At 47.3% G+C, this 27,838-nt stretch overlaps 1 protein-coding gene and 1 long non-coding RNA gene across 8 annotated transcripts in view; both read right to left on the minus strand.

Annotated features, from left to right (window-relative positions):
- Positions 1-27,838, minus strand: part of LOC122380651 (vesicle transport protein SEC20-like) — a 118,036-nt gene that overhangs the window by 46,067 nt on the left and 44,131 nt on the right. For both annotated transcript variants that reach the window (XM_043364122.1, XM_043364037.1), the window contains exon 2: positions 20,887-21,023. In XM_043364122.1, the coding sequence (XP_043220057.1) occupies positions 20,887-20,991 (105 nt within the window). In that variant the 5' untranslated portion in view covers positions 20,992-21,023. The remainder of the gene's footprint in view (positions 1-20,886; positions 21,024-27,838) is intronic.
- Positions 6,323-9,267, minus strand: LOC122380809. Of its 6 annotated transcripts, none has more exons than XR_006256412.1 (3): positions 9,123-9,267; positions 7,775-7,892; positions 6,323-7,390 (listed from the first exon to the last, which is right to left on the minus strand). It is a non-coding gene; the product is annotated as an uncharacterized LOC122380809 (long non-coding RNA). The 6 variants fall into 6 exon arrangements; XR_006256423.1 differs by lacking the exon at positions 9,123-9,267 and adding an exon at positions 8,711-8,754; XR_006256406.1 differs by lacking the exon at positions 9,123-9,267 and adding an exon at positions 8,603-8,679.

The raw sequence follows: 27,838 nt of genomic DNA on the forward strand, positions 1-27,838 counted from the left end.
TTCAAAGTGATCGGTCACTCGGTGTAGCTATGACTGACATTGAAACTTTTTATGAGGTGAGGTCACTTCAAGTGACCTGGTGACCTGACCTTGAATGACCTTGGTCTGAAATTTTCACAACATGTGTAGAATTGATGTATGATAAGGTGTACCAAAAACGGCGCCGCGCCGCCGTTTTTGAGATATTCGCGAAAAACCACAAGGGGGGTGTTCAAACACCCCCCCCCCCCCGCCCCCCAGCAGGGCGCGGGTTAACTGGTGGAGGAGGACCGACTCGTCCCCCCTTGATATCTCAAAAACTAAATGTCCTATCTTAATGGGACAAACGCCATTCGATTGCTCTCATCGTGAACTTTCAGATTGACTTTAACCCGCGCGGGGCTGGGGTCTCCAGCCGAACGCGCGGGGCTGGGGGGGGGGTAAATTTTACCCCCCCCCCCTGTTATCTCCCGAACTAATGGTCCGATTTGGAAAATTCAAACGCCAATCGAAAGCTCTCATCACGAACTACTAAAAACATGTACTTAATTTAAAGTTTGAGGTCAAGGTCAAGGTCAGGTCAAGGGTACAAATTGCAAGTTTCTACAGTATCGGCCTTGCACCGTAGTTGCCGAAGAATGGAGTCATGGACTGAGACTGATCGCCCAAAACGTGTTCTTAGGCTACCAAGACAATATTCGTTGCATACATTATCATTTAGAGGTCAAGGTCAAGGTCAGGTCAGGTCAGGTCAGGTCACCAAAAAACAAAATATACAGGGTGTCCCAGAAGTCTTGAAGCTTTTTTATTTTTGTCGTGTGACCTTGCTATGCCACCGATTAAGGCGAATCATGCCTCAAACGAAAGAGAAAGAACTGAAATTTTGTATTGTCATGCGTAGAGCACCACTTTAGTCAGGTGGCCCCCGTTGTGAGTCGCACAAGATTGAGCACGAGAGATCACGTTCTTCGCTGCCGCCAAGATCTCCCGGTTTGCGAAACACCGGTGTCGCCATGCCCGTTTCTGGTCAGCTTCAGAGCCTTATTTCATGAAGCGAGCCGGGAAACAGAGTATTGGATCTCCGAGAAAACATTAGCAACATAATGATTTACTGATCAGAAAGTCTCCTAACATGTATGCACGCATCCATTACGGAAATAAGGCTCAGCTGCTTGAGCACGCTAAGCAACAGCCCGTTGTAATCCTTTGATTCGTCGCATTATTGTGGGGCTAAAACAAATATCAACCCGTCGGAAATATATGTCGCTAATATTATGTCGCTCGCTTCAGGGAATAAGACTCTGAAGCTGACAAGAAACGGGCATGGCGGCACCGGTGTTTCGCAAACCGGGAGATCTTGGCGGCAGCGAAGAACGTGATCTCTCGTGCTCAATCTTATGCGACTCACAACGGGGGCCACCTGACTAAAGTGGTGCTCTACGCATGACAATACAAAATTTCAGTTCTTTCTCTTTCGTTTGAGGCATGATTCGCCTTAATCGGTGGCATAGCAAGGTCACACGACAAAAATAAAAAAGCTTCAAGACTTCTGGGACACCCTGTAGAAAAGGGCATGTGCGACACATGTTTTATGGGTCATTTTACTCATAGAATTCAATAGGCACACTCAATAAGTGATACGGACCACCTCTGGATGAATTTCAGGTCGAGGTCAGGTCAAGGTCAGGTCAAGTGAGGTCAAATTTTGAAGTTGGTTGTTAAGGCCTAAAAAGGTGTCTATCTGATGCAGTTTTTCACGGCGAATCGAATGGTGCTATTTTTGTTTCCGTACGAGGTCTAGAACTTCCAAAAAAGTCATTTTTCAAAAATTTTGTGTGTCGTGACGTCACAAAATTTTGAATAACTCCCACATTTTTGAACCGATTCTTCTAAAATTTGGTATGTAGGTGCACATAGACCACTTCTCTGACATATATTCCGGTTTTTTCGATAGACTCAAAACTTTGGATTTTATAATGATTTTCCCAAAAAAATCAGTTTTTTGAAAAAATTTAGGCCAAAATCCAAAATTTTCGAAAAACCGAGATAGCCATTTGATAGACAAAGTAAAATTACGTATAACCTTTTTTGTTACGTCTTGATTCCTTTAAAAATGAAGATGTTAGCGGCGTTTGAACTTTTGCCGTTTTTGAGGCGAAAATGGCGAACATGACGTCACTAAAACGTCAATTTCTCAAACATTTTCCGACGGATTTCGCTCAAATTTTCAGGGAACGTGTCAAATTGATGTTAGAAAAGGTACTGAAAGTTTGGCGGCGCTGCGCGCCGCCGTTTTTGAGATATCGCAAAAATTCGCGAGGGGGGGTAAAATTTACCCCCCCCCAGCCCCGCGCGGGTTAAAAAGTAAAAAAAAGTTCAAAATTGGGGTCCTGGAAGCAAAAATTTTCGAGAAAAAAATCGCGTTTTACATCTCATCACTTAAAATGCTATCACTTCTTTATTTTTTTACCGATTTTGATAAAAGTTCGGGAAACCCTTCTTCATTAACTGGGCCTTCATACATATTCCGGTATTTTGGATATTTCAAAAATCATAGGCGGATCCAGGTAAGCTAACTTGGGATGATGTTTCGAGTTTTTGTCATGGCATATCACGTGTCATATGACGTGATGTGTCATATATCATGTAAAATATGCAACGTGAGCACAAAATACACGTTTTCGTTAAGCATAGGCGGATTCAGGCACGCTAAGATGGGGGGGGGGCAGTGCGTTGATATTACCCCCCCCCCTTTCTCAGGCACTTGGATCCGCCTATTCCAATATTTTCAATGTAAAATGACGTCACATAGTCTTTAGGTGCATACATATGACGGGTTTATACTGGTCACCAGTATAAACCTAAGTTAGTCGCTGCTTGGCGGCAAATGTCGAAACAGTCAAATCTGGGCCAAAACTACCCCCGAGAAACTCGTCCTGGAGACGCCTCTGCGCAAGCTAGAAGCTCAAAAATTTAACACAATGTGCCCAGTGAGTAGCAAGGAAAAGTCACCAAATTTGGAGCCCGTAGCTTAAAGGTAGTGTGCCACCTTTAAAAGTTTTCCCATTTTATTTTTCCTAGGATAAGAAGCTTCTGTTTTTACCTAATATCGCAAAAAAAAATCAAAAATGGGCCTGGAATAGTGCCTTTTTCGCCTAAAAGTTTATCGGTTTTTCGATATGTATAACAACTGTAGTGGACTGAGCTGCAAACAGGCGTCGGCAACAATCGCGAATGCGGCGCACATGTGACAATAAGCAAAGGTCATTATAGAGTTACGACGCACGGGAATGAGTTATCAGCTGTCTAATCGTAGACAACACAATGTCGAGCCTTAAACTGTAAGCCTGTATTGGCATTGTTTCTTTTATTTGGCTGTCAAACATTATTTATGGTTTGAAATATGATTTTATGTAAAATAATTGATATGAAAAAGCCGTCTCTTAAGTTATGACCCCATTTCACCACACGCAAGTGGCAGAAATGACAATGATCAGCTGACGCATTTTTCTTGGCCGAAGTCAGAGCGCGCGGCCCGACGCACCACCACCGCACCACAAAGTATGAGCAGAAGCCGCGCCCAAAGCCAGGGCCCCGGTAACGTGAGGTAGCCGAGTCGGGGCAGCGTGCGCTGACCCAAGCCGGGGCCGCAGCTTTGGGCGCGGTCTACCGCATCCCCGCGGGCAGCCCCGGGCTATCACATGACACCGGGAGGACGCGCGGCCCCGGCTTGGGTCAGCGCACGCTGCCCCGACTCGGCTACCTCACGTTACCGGGGCCCTGGCTTTGGGCGCGGTCTACCGCACCACCTAACAGGCGTGTTCGAAACCGCAGGAGATGATGATGAACGGGTTTATCGAAACTTGATTGGATGAGCATATCGGTAATAGCGATTTCAGTGTGTGCATTTATTGTTCATAGTGGTGTGAAATGTGGTTGGGGTACGACCGACAACCCGTCGGGGCGAATTTCGCACTGGGGTACTCAAAATTTGAAGAATTTAAGACGTTTCCATGAGTTTTGAAGGCATGGATAAGTTCTAAAAATCCGGTTCTCCTTATCTGGGCCATTAACTCCATACGGTCCAGGAAAGCTGGCACACTACCTTTAACCCTATTCCTGGCGGGCTCCGCCGGGACAAGAAACTGGCGGGGGGGCCGATTCGGCCCCCCTTCAGATCTCAAAAACTACACATCGCAGCGACAAACGGTAAACGGCATCGGATACGCACGGTCAAGATCTACAATTTTTACTCAGGTCATTTTCAGGTCAGGTCAAAGATGACGTCACAGGGGTCGAAAAAGTCAAAATGGCGGCGCTAGATATGGAGAGTTTTTCTCGAATAACTTTCGAATTAGTCAAGATAGGAACAAACTAAGGGCATCATCGTGATCCTCTCGTCAATCCGCATCGAATGATATATATGTTGACCTCGAAAGGTCAAGGTCAAAGGTTGACCTCAGGTCACGTGACCTCGAGGTCATCATGTATATCATTCGATGCGTCTTGACGAGCTGAACACAATGAGACCCTCCACGCGTCTGTATCTTGTTCCTAACGGAGTTATTGGCCAAAAACCTTTGGTGACCTTTGATGACGTCACATGACCTCACAGCTGCCCAACAGCAAAACAGACCTCAAGGTAGTGAAGGTTCATCGTATATGAAGTCATGTATGGTATATGGGGCCATTCCGACCCGTTTTAGTGGTAAAAACAGGGAGTTGATTTTTCCCCCATTGACTTATAATGGGGAGGTCGCGAAAATGACCTGACCTTAGGTCACCGATATCAAAATTCCGAGATATACAAATTGCACATACTGGTACCCTAACTAAAGCCTGAAGAGAAGAAATTGATCGGTCAAAAACCCTAGCTCTGGCGTGATTGCAAACTTTTCTGAGGTAGGGTCACCAAACCGCCTCTGGTGACCTGACCTGAGGTCAGATCAACTCAAAATTTTCAGACATGTTGCGTAGAAGCCTTTTAGGAAAAGTCAGAAAATTTGAGCTTCCTAGCTCAACGCGTTTGGTAGAAATAACCAAAAAACCTCAGGGGGGCTCCTGAGGCCCCCCCCCGCCAGGAATAGGGTTAAGTCGTTTTCCATCGAGAGCAAAAAAAAAAACAGATGGGGGCCGATTCGCCCCCCCCCCCTCCCCCCCACCCCCCACCAGTAATAGGGCTAATGGTCGTGTAACCTACACAATTGAAGTGGAAATGTAAAATTGGCCATAAAACATGCATCACACGACCCTAGTATAGTTGGGTCCATAATGTGACCTTTGTGACCTGACCTCTTTGACCTGACCAGACATTAGTGATTTCCTTAACAGCATATGTACAGGGTGCGGAAAAGTTCTGTCATATGCATGCTAAGCTCGCCTACGCGCGCTGCGGTTGAGTTCTGGGCAGCGAATAGCCGCAGGCGTGCCCTTCGGTGACCTAGCCAACTGGCGGGAGGGCAGAAACTACCAGCCATTCACGGTCAGTCATGAATAGGCAGGCTAAACATCGCCTCGTCGCTGGGTGCCTGCGTGCGGCGGCCGAATCTGGCATGACCGATAAGCAGGTTGCGGCAAAATGTGGAGTCACCTGGCGGCGAACAGTCATGCGCATTAAAGCCAAAATACGAGCAGGGGAGACTGTCGATCCGATGGTTCGATTCAAGGCCGTATATTAGAAGGTAAACTCGTCAGGCGGTTTGTTTACATTTGCTCAGCTGACGAAATGACGTCAAAGGTCGTCCACCCTCACGGATCAGGCAGCCGCATGCAGTACAATATGCGGACGTTTTTTGGGAATTGAGACGACTTTAGCGATATTGAACGATTAAATTACGTTATACCAGCTTCTACAAACCTGCAAACCGGTTTATGCTAATGTGGTGCCATAAAAACCAGTGTGGAAGGTGTTTATATTGATGCATTATCGGCTGGAAAACTCACCATAACTTCGACCGTAGCCGACTGAGCCAACATTGACCTATGCTTGGTTATGGGTCAGCATAGTTGCCAGAATGTCATAATTTACGCGTATTTGAACAACAACTATAGCATTAGACGTACGATTACGAGGTTTTGCTCACAACAGTTAGGTATACCGAGCAGAGCATATACCCGGCCGGGGCACCAGCGCCGAAACTGAAGCGTGAACGGTGGCCTGCGACAGGAACGCATATGGCTGCCAGTGATACGGTATGTGGTGGCGCATCGGATGCAGCCCTGCCACTTTCGGTCCAGAACTGGCTGCCATTCGTTGGTCCCAGTCCAGCTGCCTCAATCGGTCCCGGTTTAGACGCCTTTGCCGGCCCCGGTTCAGACGTCTGTCTTTCCCGGTCCGGAAGTCTCAACTCAAACTTTATTGAACAATCTTATCGACATTATCTTGGTAGAAAACACAAAACAGTAAGACAGAACAAACGAGCAAACTCAAGCAGCACTTCAAAATGACGATAGGTACACACAAACATCAGCGTGTTTCAGCAGCATCCACGCGTCGCTCCGCGCTGTCTCACAGCACCCCACGGGGTCAAACCACTACGTGGGTTCGTAACACGCTGGCCACAAAACATGGGTTACCAGCGACCAACACAAAACTCTGAGAGCAGGGGTCCATCCAACCTAATTTACAAACACAGCAGCCCCGTCAATGGCCATTAGCGCCAACCCCGCCGGCGCGGCGGCAGCAGGAGCGACAGGCAGGGACAGCGCATGCAACTCGATCGCAAAACCATTCTTCTGGCATTGCTCTGCGTCTATAAAGGAGAATATCCCGCCCTCATCTACCCTTCAGGACCTGGCCGGGGACACTAACGAGACGCGGACATTACCCACTCAGCTGAGCAGTGAGCACCCTTTCGACCGGTCCGGGGCCCAGCTCTCGCCACATGACCGAGGGCTACTGTTAGGGTGCTGTCCTGTCCTGCTGTTCTTTTGCTGTCCTCCATCAGTCGGCTCCGAACCACCAGCCTCGCTGCCGCGCCGGGGTCCGGAGAAGAAGCTGCGCTGAGACGATCTGGAACCATCAGCCGGGCTGTGAGTCCCCACCGCCATGCGGTTGCTGGGACCGGGGCGGTGCAACCACACTCGCGTCCTGACTGCGCTTATGTGCTTCTCTCCTCGGAGCAGAGTCCGGCAGCGCAACCTGACTGACCTGAGCACGCCCCGCGCGAGAAGGCGTCTGGCGTGGCGCGCCGGCCTCGACCATCTGTCACACCGCCTCGGGATTCATGATCCAGATCCGATCGAATCGTCAGATTAAAATGTCTCTTGTATGGTAAACACAGATAAAAATCCCTCCTTCTTGAGTCGCAGAAGGCCAGGGAGGCTTGACAGTCTACGGAGGTCGACGACTGAGAAACGCTCCAGCAGCCGCAGTTGGTCAGCTGCTCAGCAACACTCTCCGCCAGCGAGACTGAAAACAAAAACCTTCCATGAAATGCAAATTAAGGATGACTGAAGGATGCATAATACCCAGTAAAACGAATAACTATTCAGTAAACAAAAAATGTCACTTCCTTGCTTGGAAAATTGTATTTTAGTCACTAAATGCCATGGCAAAGGAGCTGCCTAAATCGATGAATGTCAGCAACTCGCCAAACAACCTGTGTAAAACAGTTTGTTATTGTATGTGACTCAGTAGACACAACCTTTTGACCTTAGCCTGCACTAAATATGATAGCAAATTAGCCATGCTCCATTGTCATTTTCCCCTTTGAATTAGGTAATTGTTTTTGGGAGCTGCCACAACTGCACAGATAGGCACATTAACATTGCTCACACACACAGATTCACTTACTTGTGAGTTGCTGGGTGATGTGTCGTGCCTTGGTCACCAGTCACAGAATAACTGAAGCCTCCTGGAAAAGCGCTGTAGCTGTTGGCGACTGGCGTCACCACAGCTGGTCGGTGGGACACTGTAAACAAGATGTGACTTTAAACGCTGCTCCAGGTACTTTGGTCATGATCTGTCATAACATAGTTAACATTTCTTCTAATCAAACTAGGGCCTAGGGGAGTTGGAGTGATACTCCTCCATCATACCAATGCGCTAACAAGAATTGAAGAAAACACATGAGCCCTAAAACCAATAAAAAAACGAACACAAAACATACCTACTCATTCATAATGATTAATTACCTATTATTTTTTAATTTCAAAGGAATCCTGTTCACCTAAAAATATTCAGCAAACCACTCACCAATTGCCTGACACCATAGTGCACACAGAAGTTTGAGGCCTGTGTAGGCTGTGCAATATTATATGTGTAGATCAAGATGAAGTACAGTGAGACGTGAGTCAGTAGGTTTTAAGTTGTAGGTTGGTAGATTGTAGGCTTGAAATTGTAGGTTTTCGGTGAATAGGTTGTAAGTTTGTAGATTGTAGGTTGGCAGGTTGAAAGTTTTTGGTTAGTACCTAGGTAAGGTTAGGTCAGGTTAGATTTTTTATCTTCACTGTACTTCATCTTCACATTTACCGGCTGTGCAGACTGCAGGCCTGTTGGACCGGATCTTTGTAATGCAAAGCACTCGCTCATTCTAAAAGTACTGGTTGTCAAAGACAGAAGAGAAGCGGATGGCTCCCCTGTGGATGTCCAGATACTTACCTATCAATTATGGCAGCTTACATGAGTTACAGAAGCAATTGCAGCTTCCTTTGTCCGTCTAGGCTTTAGACAATTGACCACACTTAAAACAAAAAAACATGCAATTTTGTTTGGTATTGGAATACATACCAATATTTCTACATTTACAAAAGTATATGATAATTCTTATTAACAAGTACTTCTGGTAATAATCAGAAAAAAAAACTCAGAAATGCCAGACAGAAAAGTAGTAAATAACAATTAACAATTGATATCAATTAAAATACACAAATTTGCAAGCAGAAGATTGTAACACGCGCGCAATAAATGTAAAAAATAGCTAAATTTCTGCTTCAATTCCTTAAACCACTGTCATAAATCGTAATTCCCAACTAATTCACTGCTACGCTAGAACTCAAAGACTACAAGTTTTTAGGTATTGTAACCTTAACAACATGTAGAAAATGTCTTATTAAACCATTTGAGACCAAAAACGTTCCACTTCATCCCGTTTTAGTTGAGAAAACAGCAAAGAAAGTGGACGACCTTTGACGTCATTTACCTTCTGATTGGCCCAAAAAGCCTTCCCTATGGCGCAACATAGAAACGATGACCCCCTGGTTCGATTCAACCCGGTGAATAAACATCCACACAAGGTGATTGTGCTCGGCGTGGTGGGTTCGGACGGCAAGAAGTGCCCGATGATCTTCATTGACGCCAATGAGAAGGTGAAGAGGGCGGTGTACGAACGTCTGCTGGACAATGACGTCATCCCATGGATCCTGGAGACCTATCCAGATGGCAATTTGTGTTCCAGCAGGACGGAGCGCCTGCGCACACCGCAAGTTCCATCCAGCAGAAGCTGACGGAAGAGCTCGGAGGGAGGCCCTCATCTCATGGGCCCTAAATAACCACACTAAGATCTCTATAAGGGCCCACGCCGGCTTCTGAGGGCTTTTTGTAGACTTTAAGGGGCCCTCGGTGGTCTCCAAAGGCCCGTTACTGGCCTCTGATAGTTCTTACCTTTTTCTGAGGGCCCCATAACGGCAACTGTGGGGGCCCTCATCGGCGCCTATGAGGGCCCACACCGGTGCCTCTGAGCGTTTTACACCCCCAACTCTGAGTGTCTACACCAGTGCCTATTAAAGCCCTATATCGGCGGCTCTGAGGACCCAACAGTCAACACCTGCGCATCTAAAGGTCACCCACTGGTGACTTTTGAGGGCCCGGCACACCGGTGACTGTGAGCCCTGAGGGCCCCACCGGCGTCTGACAGTACCATGCCGGTCTCAAAGGACCCCACAAGACTTCTTCTGCCGGCCTAAGGGCCCCTTGCCGGTCACTGAGAACCCCCTGCCGGCTTGTAGAGGGTTCGCGTCAGCAGCTCCAAAGGCCCCACACCTGTCTGTAACGGCTCCACACCAGCGTCTATAAGGCCCCCAGCAACGCCTGTAAGGACCCTCACCGGCGCCTCTGAGAGAATCACACTAGCACCTCTGAGCGCCCACACCGGCACCTGCATGGCGGCCCTGACACCAGTGCCTCTGAAGGTCCCTTACCGGCGGCTCTGAGGGGCCTATGCCGGTGATTCTGAGGGTGCTATCGATAACCGAAGGCACCACACAAGCCCTTATGTGTCGCTGAGCTTTAATCCCATACCGGCCTTCCTCTACGTCAGGGCGCTACGTCTCTACGAGGGCGCTACGTTAGTGCACTCATTGTCCCACATCCCTCCCTCACACCCGGAGCGGGTAAACTGTGTTATACCTATAGCAACGATTTTACCACCGTTGTACGGTTCTCCAGGGTATTAGTCGTTGGTCGCTCGGCGAGCGGGAGGGCAACCAGTTCCGCCCCTGTATCGCGTGACCCCTTGCTCCGCCCAGTTACGCACGAGCGTACTCCACGCCGCGTAGTAGCGTGGGGAGGGGAGGGTTAGAATGGTGGCATGTGTAGAGGCTAGAACCGGTTTCCACCGCCATGCCACCGCCCAGCGACATGGAGCGGGGTCAGTGACCAGGGCGCAGGGAAAGGTCAGAGGTCAGCTTTAACGTAGAGCTTTGTGTCTCCCTCCCCTCCGTGTGTAACGACCGCACGACAGCGGCCGGCCGCCGATCAGGCTCGACATGTCAAGGTCACCCGCAGTCAACGGGCTCAGAGCGTTGGTCGAGTGCGAGTCCGTGGCTGACGACAGTCTCGACCATGTGCTATGGTGCCGATACACTAGCGTGGGTAATAAGTTTGTGTTCAGTGCATATGACTGCTGGGGAGTGTCCTCTTGATATGATGCTTTGTAACGTGTATGATACGCTTAAAACCTCGCTGGCAGTGGCCGAGAGGAGAGGGGGAGGTGGTTGCCGCCTCCACATGTTTATTTTTGTTGATAGCTGCGAGAGCTGAAATTTGGCAAGCCTGACCTTTGATTCAAGCTGAATTTTTATGACAGCAGCTGTATTTTCACCCTCGCCCATATTGGTGTTTTGCCAGCGTCTATCGTAAAGAGGGGGAGGAGGGTCCGTTGGACCCCTTTGCCGTTCAGCCCCTGATCGAGCTAGAGCTTCGCGGAAAAAGAGCGTGTTGCCCGTGACGAGAGGAGGCCGATGATACCCAATTTTAACCCTCGCCGGCACAGGGTTAATACATTAGGGTGGGTTTCAAGGTCAGCTGAAGGTCAGGTCAGGTCATTGACCTTTGGTGACCTCGGGTGACCTCGGTTCACTTTTTCGAGTTTTACATGCTTCTGGGCTAGTTTTTGGAGCTGAATTCGAATTTAGCAACCATTTGGACATTTACGAAGTAGTTTTGGTGCCTTCGTAACATGTTACGAAGCTGTCAGAGGCGGTTGACACGTATTACGAATACCCGTCACAACCCCTACCGGTTGACCTGACCTGACCTGACCCGACCTGGTCTAAATGCTTAAAGACATCATCTCTAATCAAAACTAATACGATATTCGTGATCAGCACCCTGGAAAACCACATAGCAGCCACACTTTACGACTTTCTAACAGGTCCCGATTTTCCCGGTTTTCGGGTCATTGACCTGACCTGGAAGGTCACCCGATGACCTAGGACCTTAAAATTGTGTATCATCGGCTTCCTCTCGTGACGGGCAACACGCTCGTTTTTTTCCGCGAAGCTCTAGCTCGATCAGGGGCCAAACGCGAGGGGGGGTCGTACCAACCCCCCTTGTGCCGTCGAAGGACGCAAAATGGCCTGTGCCGGCGAGGGTTAAGGTCCTAGGACCTTAACTGTCAACCAGTTGACAGGTCAATATAACTCAAAAGTCGGGGAATCGGGACCTGTTAGAGCTTCGTAAAGTGAAGCTGTTATAGGGTTTTGCGGGGTGCTGATCACGAAATTCAAGTTAGTTTTGATCACAGATGATGTTTTCGTGCATTTAGGCCAGGTCGGGTCAGGTCAGGTTAGGTCACATGTTACGAGTGAACCAAAACTACTTCTTAAATGTTCAAACGGTTTCTAAATGCGAAATCAACTCCAAAATCTACCCTAGAAACATGTAGAACTCGAAAGAGTGAACAAAGGCCATCAAAGGTCAGTGACCTGACTGATCTTCACGTGACTTTGATACCCACTAGAATCCATGCGATCAACATCCTTTCACATGTTTGATCGCTTAAAGCCACAAAAAGACAATAAAACGCGTTCTACTCGAAATACGCCAAAACGTGATTCCGGCCAAACATGGTCTCGGAAAACAGGTCACAAGTCAAAGGTCTTTTGAGTCAGGGTCATGCAAATTATAGGGTAGGCGTAATATTGAATAACTCGAGGGTACTGAAAGGTTCGCCGCAATCAGCCGCTTTTTGCGCGAGTTATTTGCGAAAAACTGAGGGTAGGAGGTCTGTTCGACACCCTCCTACAAGTGCGAAGGTTAAGGTCAGGCCGTTGACCAATGGCGTCAAAAGTGAACCCCTGTAAGGCCCCAAAATGTCGCGACGTCGCAGCACCCTTCGTGCCAGGGGACTTTTCAACGGGGAATGAAGCTTATATGATCACTATCTCCCAGAGGCCTCACAACTTGTATGTAGCTATCTCGTATTTTTCTTAAAGGGACCCTCCCACCTTCAAAAAAGTTAATGAATTGGCATGAAAGTGATGTCGCTCGGTTCAGAAAGAGCAAAAACGAATATCTACCAAATTTCATCGAAAAATATTCACCGGTTTTCAAGATATTAGACTTTTACTTTTGTTTACTTTTTGGGATCTCCGCTGTTCCTAGCGACTTTATTTGAAAGTGCGGCATTTGTTGCGCGCAAAGCAGCATATACCACCGCGTGCTACCAAACGTTTTAGTAAAAGATTTAAAATCGTTAGATCTCCGCTGACGTCACAAATTCTAAGGGGGCATACCAATGCATTAGCCCCTTAGAATCCGAAAACTGCAAGTTTGAAATTCGATATCTCCGAATTAAAGCATTTTTCGATGTTGTGAGTGCCCAAACCGGTATTTTCAGGCCATGGCCACCAATTTGGCTATCTCAACTCAAATCTAATGTTAAGGTGGGAGGGTCCCTTTAACCCGCGCACCGACGGGGGTCTGCGCCAACTTTGCACCGACGGGGGGGCGGATGACCGCCCCCCCCCCCTGAGATCTCGAGAACGAAGCAAGATAGCGATAAGCGGTAAACGGCATCGGATACGCACGGTCAAGATCTACAATTTTTATAAAGGTCATTTTCAGGTCAGGTCAAAGATGACGTCACAGGGGTCGAAAAAGTCAAAATGGCGGCGCTAGATATGGAGAGAGTTTTTCTCGATTAACTTTCGAATTAGTCAAGATAGGAACAAACTAAGGGCATCATCGTGATCCTCTCGTCAATTCGCATCGAATGATATATATGTTGACCTCGAAAGGTCAAGGTCAACGGTTGACCTCAGGTCACGTGACCTCGAGGTCATCATGTATATCATTCGATGCGTCTTGACGAGCTGAACGCAATGAGACCATCCACGCGGCTGTATCTTGTTCCTGTACGGAGTTATTGGCCAAAAACCTTTGGTGACCTTTGATGACGTCACATGACCTCACAGCTGCCCAACAGCAAAACAGACCTCAAGGTAGTGAAGGTTGATCGTATATGAAGTCATGTATCGTATATGGGGCCATTCCGACCCGTTTTAGTGGTAAAAACAGGGAGTTGATTTTTCCCCCATTGACTTATAATGGGGAGGTCACGAAATTGACCTGACCTTAGGTCACCGATATCAAAATTCCGAGATAAACAAATTGTAGCTACTAATGACCTAATAACATCCTGCGACTTTCAAAGGCCACCGACATCTACTGTAGCTCTGGCACGGTGACAAAGTTGCAAAAAAGTGACTTGAGGTTGGGTCATTCAAAGTGACCTGGTGACCTGACCTTAGAAGGTAGGAGGTTCAAACTTGCACACCATGTGTAAAATTGATGAGGGTATAGGCATACCAAATCGCCGCGGTTTTCCCGCTATACGCGAAAAACCTCAGGGGGGGGGCGGATATCCGCCCCCCCCCCCCCCGTCGGTGCGCGGGTTAAGAGTCACCTGAAGTCAGGTCTGTCACGCAACCTCACGATTATTAATCAATTGGGAAATATGAAAACAGTTATTTTGGCGCCGGGAGCCATCTAAAGCTGTCTCAAGCGCATGAGTTCGCGAATTTATACACTTTTTGCAAGCCCCAGTGGCCAGCATTCACTGTTCCATTCTTAAAGTTAGGCGACTTCATTTATGACGTCACTAAGGTCACAGGAGATTTCACCAAAAAGTCCCGATCAAATTGAGCTAGCGAGTCGGGAAGCCACCAGTGGACTTGTAAGGACCTACCGCATCGAAGAAGCGATATGACCTCCTTGAGTCAGCCTCGTGGCCTGAGAGGCTCTGCCCTGACATGACCTGAGGTAAACACCTTAAATTGACCTCAACAAAAACAAAGCGTAAACTATTCGACGCGTTCAAGCATGCAAAACTCTTGGCTCTGTAACCACTTAAGGTGAAGTTGTTTACCAAAAACCGATCCCGCGACTTGGAGCACTTATACTGACCTCAGAGTTTATCGGTGGACCTCAGACATTCAACTCGGGTACCAGTTGCTGCATCTCATACGACGCACGCGCTCAGTTTTATCCGCAAGGCGCTAGCTCAATTAGGGGCAAAAAGACGGAGAGGGGTCGTAATCGCCCCCCCCCCCCCCCATCGGCCGGGGTATATGCAGAAAACCCAAAATTCCGTTGAAGGTTAAGCACTGAAGTGATATATTATGATGCGAGAAGGTATAGGTAAAAACAAGTATGCACACGAGCGGATGTGAATTAAACTGTGTTTGAGGTATGCCTTTTTTATTATACATTCGATTTGCTTTAGTTATTGGTAAGAACAGATACAACCACGAAGAGCGCCCCTGAAGAAAATGTGGCGCACCGGACGGGTGCGATTTTAAGGTCCAAGGTCAGTCGGGGACCTCTAAGTTCGGATCAAGCGCTGCATGTTAGGGTTAAAACTTAACAAAAAAAAAAATGGGAGCAAACAAGCATCCCGATTTTGGCAGCATCGTCATGCTTTGTCACGGCACTCATCTACTCCCTCGGCCGAAATATTAGTTCCTTTTTGTATGAGTTCTGGCATAATCCCGCACATTATGCTGCATGTTGTTTGCCATGAAAAAAAGCATGTTCAGCTACGTTCTACGCAGTACGCACTAACCTAACCACCATCCCATCATCCACCACTAGCCACCATCCCGTTCTGTGATCCGTTCCACCCCACACGAATCAGCCGAGATACTAGTCAGTCGGGCTAGCGCTATCCTCCCCTCCCTTCCTGACTGCACAGCGCTAAAACCCAGAGCCGAGACATCCCGAGCGCGACCTCTGACCCCACGCGGTCCGAAGGGTCGGCCGATGTCTAAGGGCGCGCCGCGCGCCGGCCACCCGGATAGCCTCTGCCGAGTCTCTCTTCCATACACCGTTTACTACGCGCTCGATTCATTCATGATTCTGTGTTTCCGCGTCCCTCTCGCTAGGTGGCACCATGGATGTCATAGGCGATCCCAGGAAGATTGCGGCCAGAATACCCCAAACGGCAGAAAATGAGGTTTTTGGTGGATATCTCGGAAAGTATTTGGCATACATCGATGAAATTTCACAGTCTCGTGGTAAATGTGCATACACATAATCCGGGTTGATACTTATGCATTTAAACATTATATAGGACCAGATATCTTCGAAAAAGCAAAACCAACAAGACTTTTACTGGAGAGCCGTACGTTATGTATTTCTCAAAGTTGACTCAAAATGGTCCAGTATAAAATCTCACATGCCAAACTTATGGCCAAGGCCAGGCCCAAACTAAGCGGGATGACAATAGCAGATGTCAAATCGATACTGTATCAGCAGAAACCATTCAGATCGCTAGGAAAAGGTCGTGTGTTGATGTTTAGACGTATACCTAAAGGAAACAAGAAGGAAAGAAGCCCGGAAAAGGGAGGAAAGATCCTTTCACGCTGCCTGAACGTTGAGGGGACGCCGCCCCCTCGGCTCTCAAGTTGGGAAGCAAACGCCCCCGCTGCCACCTCCCCCCCCCCCCTGTTCCCGGGTCTATGACAATTCACAAGGCGCTATCGATAGTTCGATAGCCCTGGTGGCACTATCGAACGCCGTTTGAATTTTCAAAACCGGTCGTTAACTTTACGAGATCTGAGGGGGGCCGAAACGCCCCCCCCCCCCTCCCTGAACGGGTAGCATTTCGCCAATAGCCCAAGGGGGGCTCGGGTTAATTATAAGGTACTATAGTCTGTTCCATATCAAGCCTGCAGTCGGAGTTTCTTCGGCAGATCGCTCCTCCGCTCAGAATTTGCGTCTTAACCCTCGCCCATGTAGGGGGGGGGGGGTTGGTGCAACCCCCCCCCCCCGAGGTTTTTCTTAGCTACACGCCGAACCGTTTCAGATAGCCTGCTCAAATTTTCAGTACCCTTTGGGGCATCCTTTGCGCAACTTTTGGTAAAAAAATTTTGTCAAGGTCATGTCAGGTCACGGAGTTATGACGTCATAAAGGGAACAACCTCCGGCCAGATTTACGCTAAATTGGAGATTGCTTCACAATGGTATAAATGCCGACTGACCTGACACACTGATGGATTGTTTTAGAATCATAACTGGCTGATTTGACATTGGCACAATGTCCGTTGACCTTTTCAAGGTTACTAAAGGTCAAGGTCAGGTCAGTGACCTCGGTTGACCTGTAATGACTTCTTGCACTTGCATGCCTTTTCGGGGTATTTTGATGCCCTGAATTCGAATTTGCTATCCATTTCAGGCATCGTCAGTTGTTTCTTGTAGTTCATTTTGGGTCAGGGTCAGGTCAGTGACGTCACACGCCTGACGTGACCCAATGCACAAATGACCTTGCAGACTTCCGATGCTCCCAACGCATCATTTTTAGAGTTATGACATCGAAATACACACTAAACGATAGAGAATTGATCAAGGATCACGATAGTGAAGGTTTCAAGTCGATATCTCTTACCGTTTTGCCGCAATCGGCGCGGAAATATGAAAAAGTTAGATTTTTCCGAAAATTTGACCTTTGACCGGTCATAAGTAGGTCAAATGTTGACCTAGGACCAAAAAATATACCACCAATCGCGAGATCTCGTTGAGAGCAATCCGTTGGTCTTTTCCGCTAAGCTCTACGATGCTCCGTTTTCAAACGCCAGGGGGGTCGCACCAACCCCCCCCCCCCCCTGCATGGGCGAAGGTGGCAAAACACCGTTTACGGCTGGCAGGGGGGGTCGATGCGACCCCCCCTAAGGTTTTTCGAAAATAGCGTAAAAACGGCGGCGCGCAGCGCCGCCAAATTTGGCACAGCCTATGGGGCAACCTTTTTACAAATGACCTGAAAATTTCAGGTCCGGGTGACCTTGGGTCAGGTCACCAGGTCAGAAAAACCGGTACAAGGTCATGGTCAAATTTCAATTTTCTTTTTGCACCTGTCCATTGTCCAACTCACAGTTTTCGACTGATTTCCTTCAAACTTTCAGGATGTGCTAAGTTCACCGAGTTGTATAACATATAGTTCGGGTTTTTTGAGGTCACTGACCTGAGGTCAGTTAGAGGTCATTACGTCGTAATGTTAAGCCTATGGGAAAATACTAAATTCGGAAAATACTGGAGATATCCGCTTCGTTCTATCACTTCGTACTTCATCACTTCGTTCACTTCGTATATCACTTCGTTCTATCACTTCGTACTTTGAAACCACAGTACTTAACAGCAGGTCACTTGGTGCTTCTTTGTTCGGTGTACTTATCCATGGGTCAGGTCAAATGAGGTCAACTGAGGTCAAATGACGTTTTTGCCAATAACTTGGCACATAATGACGCTAGAGCTTAAAAATTGGTATCATTGTGTTCCTGGTGATCAGCCGAATCGAATGATATGCGATATGATGCAATTTGGTTAACTTGAACTTAATTTACTAATTTAAGTTTACTTAAAATTTAAGAAAAACTTTAAGTACACTTAAGCAAGCTAAAAAGTATATCATTCGACGCGCCTTGACGTGCTGAGTTCAATGGTGCTTTTCTTTTTGCTCTATCTGATTTAGATCAAAAGTTATAAGCGAAAAACTTTTGACCTGTTTTTAGCGAAATTTTTACATTTATACCCCCAAACCCCCCCCCTAAATATTGACCTAGAGCAACCAAATTTGCACAAGGGCGAGAAATCCAGGGGGCCCACCTACCTACCAAATTTGGTGTTTCTAGGTGCCATAGGAGCCAATCGCGAGGGGGGGTCGCATCGACCCCCCCCCCCTGCCACTGTTATGAAAAATGCCCTGCCAGGGCGAGGGTTAAAATGTAAGAGCTGTATATACAGAAATCACGCACTGCTTTCAGCACGGCACTTCGGCTGCAAGCTTGAAACGGAACAGAGTATAGTTAATTACCAGTATAACGCCTTTTGGGGCGACTAACGGAGCGAGCGAGAGGGTGGGCCTTGCACGTGCGAAATTGCGAGGGGTACCTCCAACTGACTTGTGCACGGCACCCTACTAACTGGTCTCTAGCGATGTGCCAAATTTGGGCATAATCGGCCCAGCCGTTCTCGAGATCTGGAAGCGGCACCCTGCACGTGCGCACGTGCAAAATGGGTCCCAACTGACTTGTGCACGGCACCCTACTAACCGGTCCCTAACCGTGTACCAAATTTGAGCGCAATCGGTCCAGCCGTTCTCGAGATCTGGAAACGACCCCTGCACGTGCGCACGTGCAGCAGCACCCCAACTCTGGCACATGTATATGCAGTGCCTAGTGGGTGCCTACCTACATGCCAACTTTCAGCGCAATCGGCCAAGTAGTTACCGAGATATTGCAACAATTACAAAAGTGACACCTCTTCGTTTTGCACGTGGCACGTGCATAAGGGGTCACCCACATGCATCGGGAAGAGTCCAATACTTGGTAGAAGGAATGAAGCTACCCTACAAAAATTACCGCGTGTAAATCGGTCAAGTGGTTGCTGAGATATAAGCCTCGCAAAAGCGTGACCACGGCCGGCCGGCCGGCCGGCCGGCCGCTCATACTCAGAAATTTCCGTTAATCTAAGGAAAGACTACGCTCGCTTCGCTCGCTCCGTAACAAATAACAAGCATTATATTACTGTGTTCTTGTTTTGGTTAAGTTATCAGTAGCTTATTAGAAATGAGCACCCTTTTAGCATGTTTAAATCAAATATGTACCGTACTTTGGGTCGTTGCTATGGCAACTTATCCTGTCTTACTCAAAACAAAGTAATTATTACAAACTTCATATATCTATTGAACATCCCTTTTAACATTGAAAAAATATTATTCAATAACATTCCTAAGGTATTAAAATAATTATTTAAGTTATATTCATTTACCTAAATAATATAAATTTGACCAGCAACTCCATGGAACTCCCCTTGAGGTAGGGTAGGTCTAGGTATACTACATAAAGTCAAGCAGGTGCCGTCCTCCGTTGACTCTGTATATCGCGGATTTTTTATCCGAGATATACAGATCTAAGGTCAGGTATTTTGCGACCTCTCCATTATATATTTTGCGTCAATGGGTGAAAATTGGGAAAAGCCTCTTTTGGACGAACGTCATTATAAACCCTCTCAAACATCGGTTCATGACAAAACATGACACACTGAATCGGAAAATTGCACCTCTGGCCCCTAAGTGTGCCCCAGGGGTCATATCAGGTCATGAAAGGTCACCAGCAGTTTTTTTTTTTACTGTAACTTTTGAAAGAGACGTGCTGGAGCGGTGAAAACACGTCAGATGTGTTCCGCTCGACGATACAAATCGACTGATATGCAACATGACCCTTTCCGGTCAAATTTGGGCCAAATTTCAGGTCCTAGATTGTTGGTTGACCTTCCAGGTTAGGTCACTGCGTAATGTGAGAGTTATGTTTTTCGGAGTGCTGATCAGGTATTCCACGTAATTTTTATCACAGATGATGTCTTCACGCATTTAGGCCAGGTCGGGTCAGGTCAAGTCAGGTCACCCAGTAGGGGTCCAGACGGGTATTTATAGTAGGCGTCATTGTCAACAACCACTGACAGCTTCGCAACATGTTATGAAGGCACCAAAACTACCTCTTAAATGTTCAAATGGTTGCTAAATTCGAAAACAGCTAAAAAAAATCATTAAAACATGTAGGACTCGAAAAAGAGAACCAAAGTCATCAAAAACCAATGTGAATGACCTGACCTGACCTTCGCGTGACCTTGACACCGACCGTAGGTAATGCATAGGAACATCATTTCACATATTTGAACGTTTAAAACCACAAAAAGAATGCAAAGCGCGGATAATGTGAGCCGACAGACACCGAATCGCGATTCCAGCCAAACATGGTTTTGAGAAATTGGTCACAGGTCAAAGGTCATTTGGGTCTGGGTCATGAAACTTTAAAGTAAGTTTCGCAATTCGAAACACAGGATCTGCGCAATTAAGTTTGAGAGCCTCTGGATCGGCTCGGCGCGCCTGCGCTGCGCCGTTGACCCGGCCAAGTACGTGAGTGACGTCACGCTATAAGCGTAATCCCCCGACCATTCACCAAGCAAAGCCTAGAATGCTGGGTAATTCCACACTTCGTTAGCTCGCGGCTCGTCTCGGGTTACGTGTCAAGAGATGCCATGTCAATTCTAATGAAACAGAGCCTAATTGGTAAGTTTGTCGTTTACCTTTTGATTCAATTGAGGATTTAGTTAACTGAAACATGTGAATACCGTTTTTCTCGGTACAACTATGCAAATACGATGAGAATGATGTTACTGATGTTACGTACCTGTATTTGTGCTTTTATTTTTATGTCTCTTGTGACAACATCCTGAGTGATGTTCTCAAGTGACAGGCCATCAGCGCCATCCTTCAATCTTGCTCCCTTAAGCATTATCAGATGTAAAAAGTAATGCCCGACGACTCCTGAAAGAAAATGTGGAAAAATGGTAAAAACAATAATATCTCTGGGATAGTAATATCTAACATGGCAAGATTTCACACCTAAAAGCAAATATCAAGAAGAAATTAGGTGGCAATAAGTGAATAATTGGACAATAAACTACATACATCGTCAATTCTAAGTTAACCGGATGGAAAAAAATACATATTATTTTTAGCCTCGGACCACTAGCGTCGCCATGGGGAGGGGCAAGAGAGGCAGCTTGTCCCCCCCCCCCCCAACCTCAGACCGGGCACCGCCTGAGATCATTACAGATCCGATAAGATTTTGGGGTCGGCAAAAAATGAGAGTAGTTTTCTGAGAATGGCTGTGGGGTCGGACAAGGCCGGAGTCCGCAGTTTTAGCTAGAGTCTGAGTCGGAATCGCCAAAATCTTCAAGACTCCGACTCCTGACTCGGAAATGTCAATGTTTTGATTCAAGCTGGTTTTTACTAACCCGCGACCCGCTGAGGGTCCTCGATTTCCACGCCCTGCTGGGGGTGTTTGAACACCCCCCTTTAACTCGGCTCCTGGGCCACGAATACCGATACGCCGAAGGCAACGTTCGAAAAAGCGTCAAAAATTATGACGAAATAGATTTGGCCACTTTTTTGGTCAGGTCAAAGGTCAGGTCACCCGAGGTCATTGAGCCTAAAATTTCACCGATTTTCAGGTTGAATGACAATTTTAAAGAAGCCGACGCATAACTCGGGAACCATAGAGCTACAGCGAGCTGCAGAGCTAGAGCTGCAGTTAATTATCGAAACTCTCACGCGAGTTTTAGCAGCTTCAGCGTCTGGCCAATAGTTTCTTACCTTTAACCCTATTATAGTTCGTTTTTTTTTAAGTTTGCCCCTCACTGTAAACGGCTCTTTGAACAAAGCACGAGAAATGCTAGCTGAATTACTGAGAAAACTGGTTAGCGCACATTGTATTGTAGATATGAATAATATTTTCAAAATAAGTTTTGAACACCGACGATTTAACGTTATGTTAAGCGCCGTGCAATTTATCTATTAGTTCAGACTTAATTCCTGAGAAGTCGTCTATCCCTGTGGGGCTGTAGGTATTGGCAAATACGAGCTACGAGTCTGTGGAATAGTAGGTAAACAAATTTGATGAAATTGATCGTCTATGAAATCTGGGCAAATCAATGTGCACCAACCAGTTTTCTCAGTAATTTAGCTAGCAATTCTCGTGCTGTGTTGAAAAAGACGTATACAGTGAGGGGTAAATTAAAAAAAACGAACTATACTTTGTGGGGGGAGGGGGCGGATCGGCCCCACCTGTAGTTCTTTTGCTCTCGACGGAAAACGACTAAAGCTAGGGGCTCGGCCGCTCGAAATTTGGTGACTTTTCCTTGCCATTCATTGGGCACATTGTGTCAAATTTTTGAGTTTCTAACTTGCACAGAGGCGTCTCCAGGACGAGTCTCTCGAGGGTAATTTTGCCCAGCTTTAACTGTTTCGACATTTGCCGCTAAGCAGCGACTTACTTAGGTTTGCACTGGTGATCAGTGGCACCACCCGTCATATGTATGCATCTAGACTATGTGATGTGACGTCATTTTACAATGAAAATATTGGAATAGGCGGATCCAGGTAGGGTACACCCGGGCAAGTCACCCCGCCGAGGTAAAACGCCTCACCGAAATTTCTTGGAACTGGCAAGGTTCTGGGAAAACATCCTCTCTTCTATAAATCGTACACTATATGATCATTATACCGAGCAATATAGTGTACGTTAGCAATATAGTGTATAGCAATATAGTGTTTCGCTAGTGTACGTTAGTATACGAGGGGCGTTCAATAAGTTCTCGGCCCGACCATGAAGGAGCAGAGATACGATGTCGACTTATTAGACCAAAAATGTTCATTTAGTCAAATAACCAGCGTTAAGACAAAAATGTTTCGCGCAGCGCTTCGCGAGAGGCCCCTGGGTCTCCATAGCCAAATGGGTTTTGGACTCATCTGGCACGTCGAAGACGGCTGCTTTTGTCTCCTTGCTGTCAGCGAAGTTGCCACTGCTAAGCAATTTCCTTATGTTGGGGAAGAGGTGGCAACCTGAGGGTGCAAGGTACGGAGAAAAAAGTGGCTGTGACAACAACTCGAAGCCACAGCTCACTGCTTCGCTGATCGTCACCCTGCTCATGTGTGCTGGTGCGTGGCCCTGGATCAGGCGCACACTTTTAGTCAGCTTCCCTAGTCTCTCCTTGATATCTGCTGCTCGCTACTGTTATCAAAGGGAGGTGTAGCATTCATCATTAATTGTGCGCCCCTGTTTTAGAAAGTTGACGAGCAGAGCCCCGCCATCATCCAAAAATGCAACCACTGTCACCTTGCCGTCTGACTTAAACACGTCGCACACATTTGGTGGCCCTTACTCAGTGTGCTTCCACTTGTGCAACTCGGTCACGCCCTGAGGGTCAATGTGTGACACCCACAATCTCTCCACGGTAACAAGTAGTTCAATGAACTCTTTTGGATCTTCGATATAGGGGCCAAAATTTTCGCGTTACGCCTCCTTTCGAGTTTGCCTTCCCTCTGGAGTCAGCAAACGGGGGATGCATCTTGCAGAGATCTTAAACATATTAATACGCTGTCGAAGAATGGCTTTGAGGAACCTGATAGACAACTCCGCTTCTGCTGCGTTGTTTCAGACCATAACATTTGTCATTTTTCACAAAGAAGTGCTTATTTTTCATATTTTCTTGAGTCAATGCTGTTGATGGCTGGCCACTGCGGGGTGACCATTAATAATCTGTTGACCAAAATTGAGCAGAGATGCCCAGTCAACACATTAAGATAACAATATGTTTCGTCCGACGTCCATTTAAACAAGAAATAGCAATCGAATTTTAACCGTCAAACGGTGTTGGCCGCCTCAGGCCGACGGCGAGTCATATGGCTGGTGTTAGCGCTACGGTACGCATTGTGTTCAGTATGGAGACTTCAACGCCGGGCGCCACGGGAAATGTCAAAATTGATTGGGCCCGCGCCGCCTGAATTTTCGGTGCATCGAAAAAAGAACAGTGCCAATGGGATTCAATGAACCCAGGGACAAGGAATATCCGCGGAAGCGTTTGATCTGAGACAAAAATATTAGATATGACACACCCTAAATTGCCCACTTTTTGACGCTACTGTAAGAAAGACAAACCTCAACATGTGTTGGCACTAGCTTTTCGTGAATAGCGTTTGGTGCATTTTTCTGCAATACATGAACCAAATCACTATTCTCTTCTGGGCGTCGCCCATTCTGACCGGGAATAGCAAACTATGCTACGATTAATTAGCAGCCTGAACCAATCACAGGGCAGATTGGTTAATGGCTACGTAAGTGGACATCCCAATAACACATCATTGAACACACCGCGTTGCAGACCGAAATTCCAACTCCTTCATGGTTGGGCCGAGAACTTTTTGAACGCCCCTCGTAATGATCATAAAGTGTACGTTGGTATCATAAAGTATAGTGTACCTGTGTTATTCAGTGGCGGATCCAGGGGGGCAAAATGGGCATTTGCCCCCCCCCCCCCCAACGGCATAATTTTAACATTACGCCTATGGACGATGCATGGAAAGAATCGATAAATTGTTACGGTTGCCCCCCCCCCAAAAAAAACTCTGAGCTGGATCCGCCTCTGGTGTTATTGATATCCACAGAGTTCCCAGCTCTCATCGTTTTCACTCAGTTTTGTGAGCGAAGAAAATGAGCCTACCGCGCGTGCTCTCTGCTCGGCGCCGGCCGCGCCCAGGCTACGGCAGAGATGCACGCGCTGACTCCGCACCCCTGGTCCGATTGCGCCCATCTTTCGATACGATGGTCCGCCCCACCCAAAGTTTGTGGTTACCAAATTTCACGTCGATACGCGGCGCCGTTCCGGCGCATTGACCCTATTCCGGGCGGTTGGGGGGGCCTTAAAGGCCCCCCCGCCCGGAATAGGGTTAAGACTCATAAGGCTGACGGACACGTAGACAACTTATTACGAGCGAGCGAGCGCAGCGAGCGAAGCGAAGTCTTTTTACGAGCGAGCGAGCGAAGCGAGTCTTTTCAATATAACGGAAAAAATATCAGTATGAGCGGCCCGGCCCGGCCCGGCCCGGCCCGGCCTGTAACGTTTTTGAGAGGCTTATATCTCAGCAACCGCTGGACCGATTGGCTTGTGGTCTTTTTTGCTGGGTAGCCCCATCCCTTCTACCCCGTAATTGACTACTTTCGATACACCTCAGTGACCGTCGTGGCACGTGCCACGTGAAAAGTCAGGGGTGTTCAAGCTGTTTTGCAAAAGTACTGATTTTGAGAGGCTCATATCTCAGCAGCCGCTTGGGCGATTGACTTGCGGTAATTTTTGTAGGGTAGCAGCATCCCTTCTACCAAAAATAGGATACTCTCGATGCATGTGGGTCACCCCCAGTGCACGTGCAAAATACAACAAGAGGTGTCAAATTTGTTCCCATTTTAATAACTCGGCAATTACTGGGGCGATTTCGCTGAAACTTGGCATACAGGTAGGCACCCACCAGGCAATGCATTCCCATAAGTTGCGGTTAAGGTGATACTGCACGTGCGCACGTGCAAGGGGCGCTTCCAGATCTCGAGAACGGCTGGGCCGATTGCGCTCAAATTTGGTACACGGTTGTGGACCAGTTAGTAGGGTGCCGTGCAAAAGTCAGTTTGGACCCCGTTTGCACGTGCGCACGTGCAGAATGCCGCTTCCAGATCTCAGGAACGGCTGGGCCGAGTGCGTTCAAATTTGGTACACCGCTAGCGACCGGTTAGAAGGGTGCTTTGCGCAAGCCCGTTGGAAGTGCCCTCTCGCCCTTCCGCACGTGCAGGGCTCACTATCTCGCTCGCTCGTTCTTCGCCCAAAAGGCGTTTTACTGGTTACGAGCGAGCGAGCGCAGCGAGCGAAGCGAGTCTTTTCAATATAAGGGGAAAATCTCAGTATGAGCGGCCCGGCCCGGCCCGGCCCGGCCTGTAGCTCTTTTAAGATGCTTATATCTCAGCAACCGCTAGACCGATTGGCCTGCGGTCTTTTTTGCTGGGTATCCCTTCTACCCCGTAATTGACTACTTTTGGTACATCTCAGTGACCGTCGTGGCACGTGCCACGTGAAAAGTCAAGGGTGTTCAAGCAGTTTTGCAAAAGTAATGATTTTGAGAGGCCCATATCTCAGCAGCCGCTTGGGCGATTGTCTTGCGGTAATTTTTATAGGGTAGCTGCATCCCTTCTACCAAAAATAGGGTACTATCGATGCATGTGGGTCACCCCAGTGCACGTGCAAAATACAACAATAAGAGGTGTCAAATTTGTTCCCAATTTAATAACTCGGTAATTACTGGGGCGATTTCGCTTAAACTTGGCATACAGGTCGGCACCCACCAGGCAATGCATTCTCATGTGTTGCGGTTAAGGTGCTACTGCACGTGCACACGTGCAGGGGGCGCTTCCAGATCTCGAGAACGGCTGGGCCGATTGCGCTCAAATTTGGTACACGGTTGGGTACCGGGCTCACTATCTCGCTCGCTCGTTCTTCGCCCAAAAGGCGTTTTACTGGTATAATGATCATATAGTGTACGTTAGTAGGGGAGAGTGGGGTAATTTGGCCGGTGGTGTAAATTGGCCGCCCCCACCTGTACGCTGTCTAATAAAAGTGAGTGAAATAGCTCTAGTCTCTATTCATTTGTCATGGGTAGAAATAACTGGAGGACAAATGTCAAAACTTTGCGCCTCGTAGTTTTATTCAAAATTAATAAAACGTTAATTTCATTAGAAAATGGTAACTTTTCCTTCTGTTTACAAAGTTGTATAACATGTAGTATTTGGGCTAAAAACGAATTCAGACATTATAGCGCCATTCTTGGGGGTGTTCAGCGGTTCCAAGAGCAATTTTATCTAATTCCGTATAGCCGTGATGACTTTATAGACAAAAATTTTCAGAATGACAACATGGGGTAATTTGGCCGGGACTAGCGGGGCAACTTGGCCGGTGCGCTCATGGTCTATATGCTGGGACGGCCGAGTTTTCATGGTCAATTGTACCATAAATGACATGATTCATGACCAACTTTGACTACTTTGATGCCTTACTTCCGATTGGTCAACTGTAAGAGCATGTGACGTCATCAAAGGTTACCAAACGTTTTTTGCTAATAAATCATTACATAAAAATGGTATAGCCGCACAAATGGTCTCATTCTGTTCAGCTCGCCAATGCGCATCGAATGATATGCATGATGGCCTTGAAATCACGTGACCTTGAGGTCAAGCGACCATATGCAACGTGACCTGAGGTCAACCTTTGACCTTGACTTCTCAAGGTCAACACATATATCTTTCGATGCGGACTGACGAGAGAATTACGATGGTACTCGAAGTTTTGGCCTAGCTTGATTACTTCAAAAGTTATTCGTAAAAAACTGTCTTCGCATCTAGAGCCGCTAATTTGGCTATTTTGACCCCTGTGACCCCTGAGTCAACCTCCAAAATGCGGCAAATGCGTCATAGGTCACACGTCATTGCTGAATCTGAAGCTGACTCGCAATATAACAGAAAATCCCGACCGCAAACTAACACCGGCCAAATTGCCCCACACCCCCGGCCAAATAACCCTGCTAGTGGGGCAATTTGGCCGCCTTGCAGACCTTTGTAATTCGTCACAATTTCAATATAAGTAATTACTCTATCATTTCAAGTTCACTGTCCAGTAAAGTAAAATGAATACGACACCTGCCAGCGTTGAGAAAATGCAGAAATGTGTCGTCAATTTTAAGTTATATCGTTTTCTAAAAAAAGC

This window comes from Amphibalanus amphitrite, unplaced genomic scaffold, assembly GCF_019059575.1.
Source record: "Amphibalanus amphitrite isolate SeventyFive unplaced genomic scaffold, NRLGWU_Aamphi_draft 000001F_arrow, whole genome shotgun sequence".
Taxonomy (NCBI): Eukaryota; Metazoa; Arthropoda; class Thecostraca; order Balanomorpha; family Balanidae; genus Amphibalanus; species Amphibalanus amphitrite.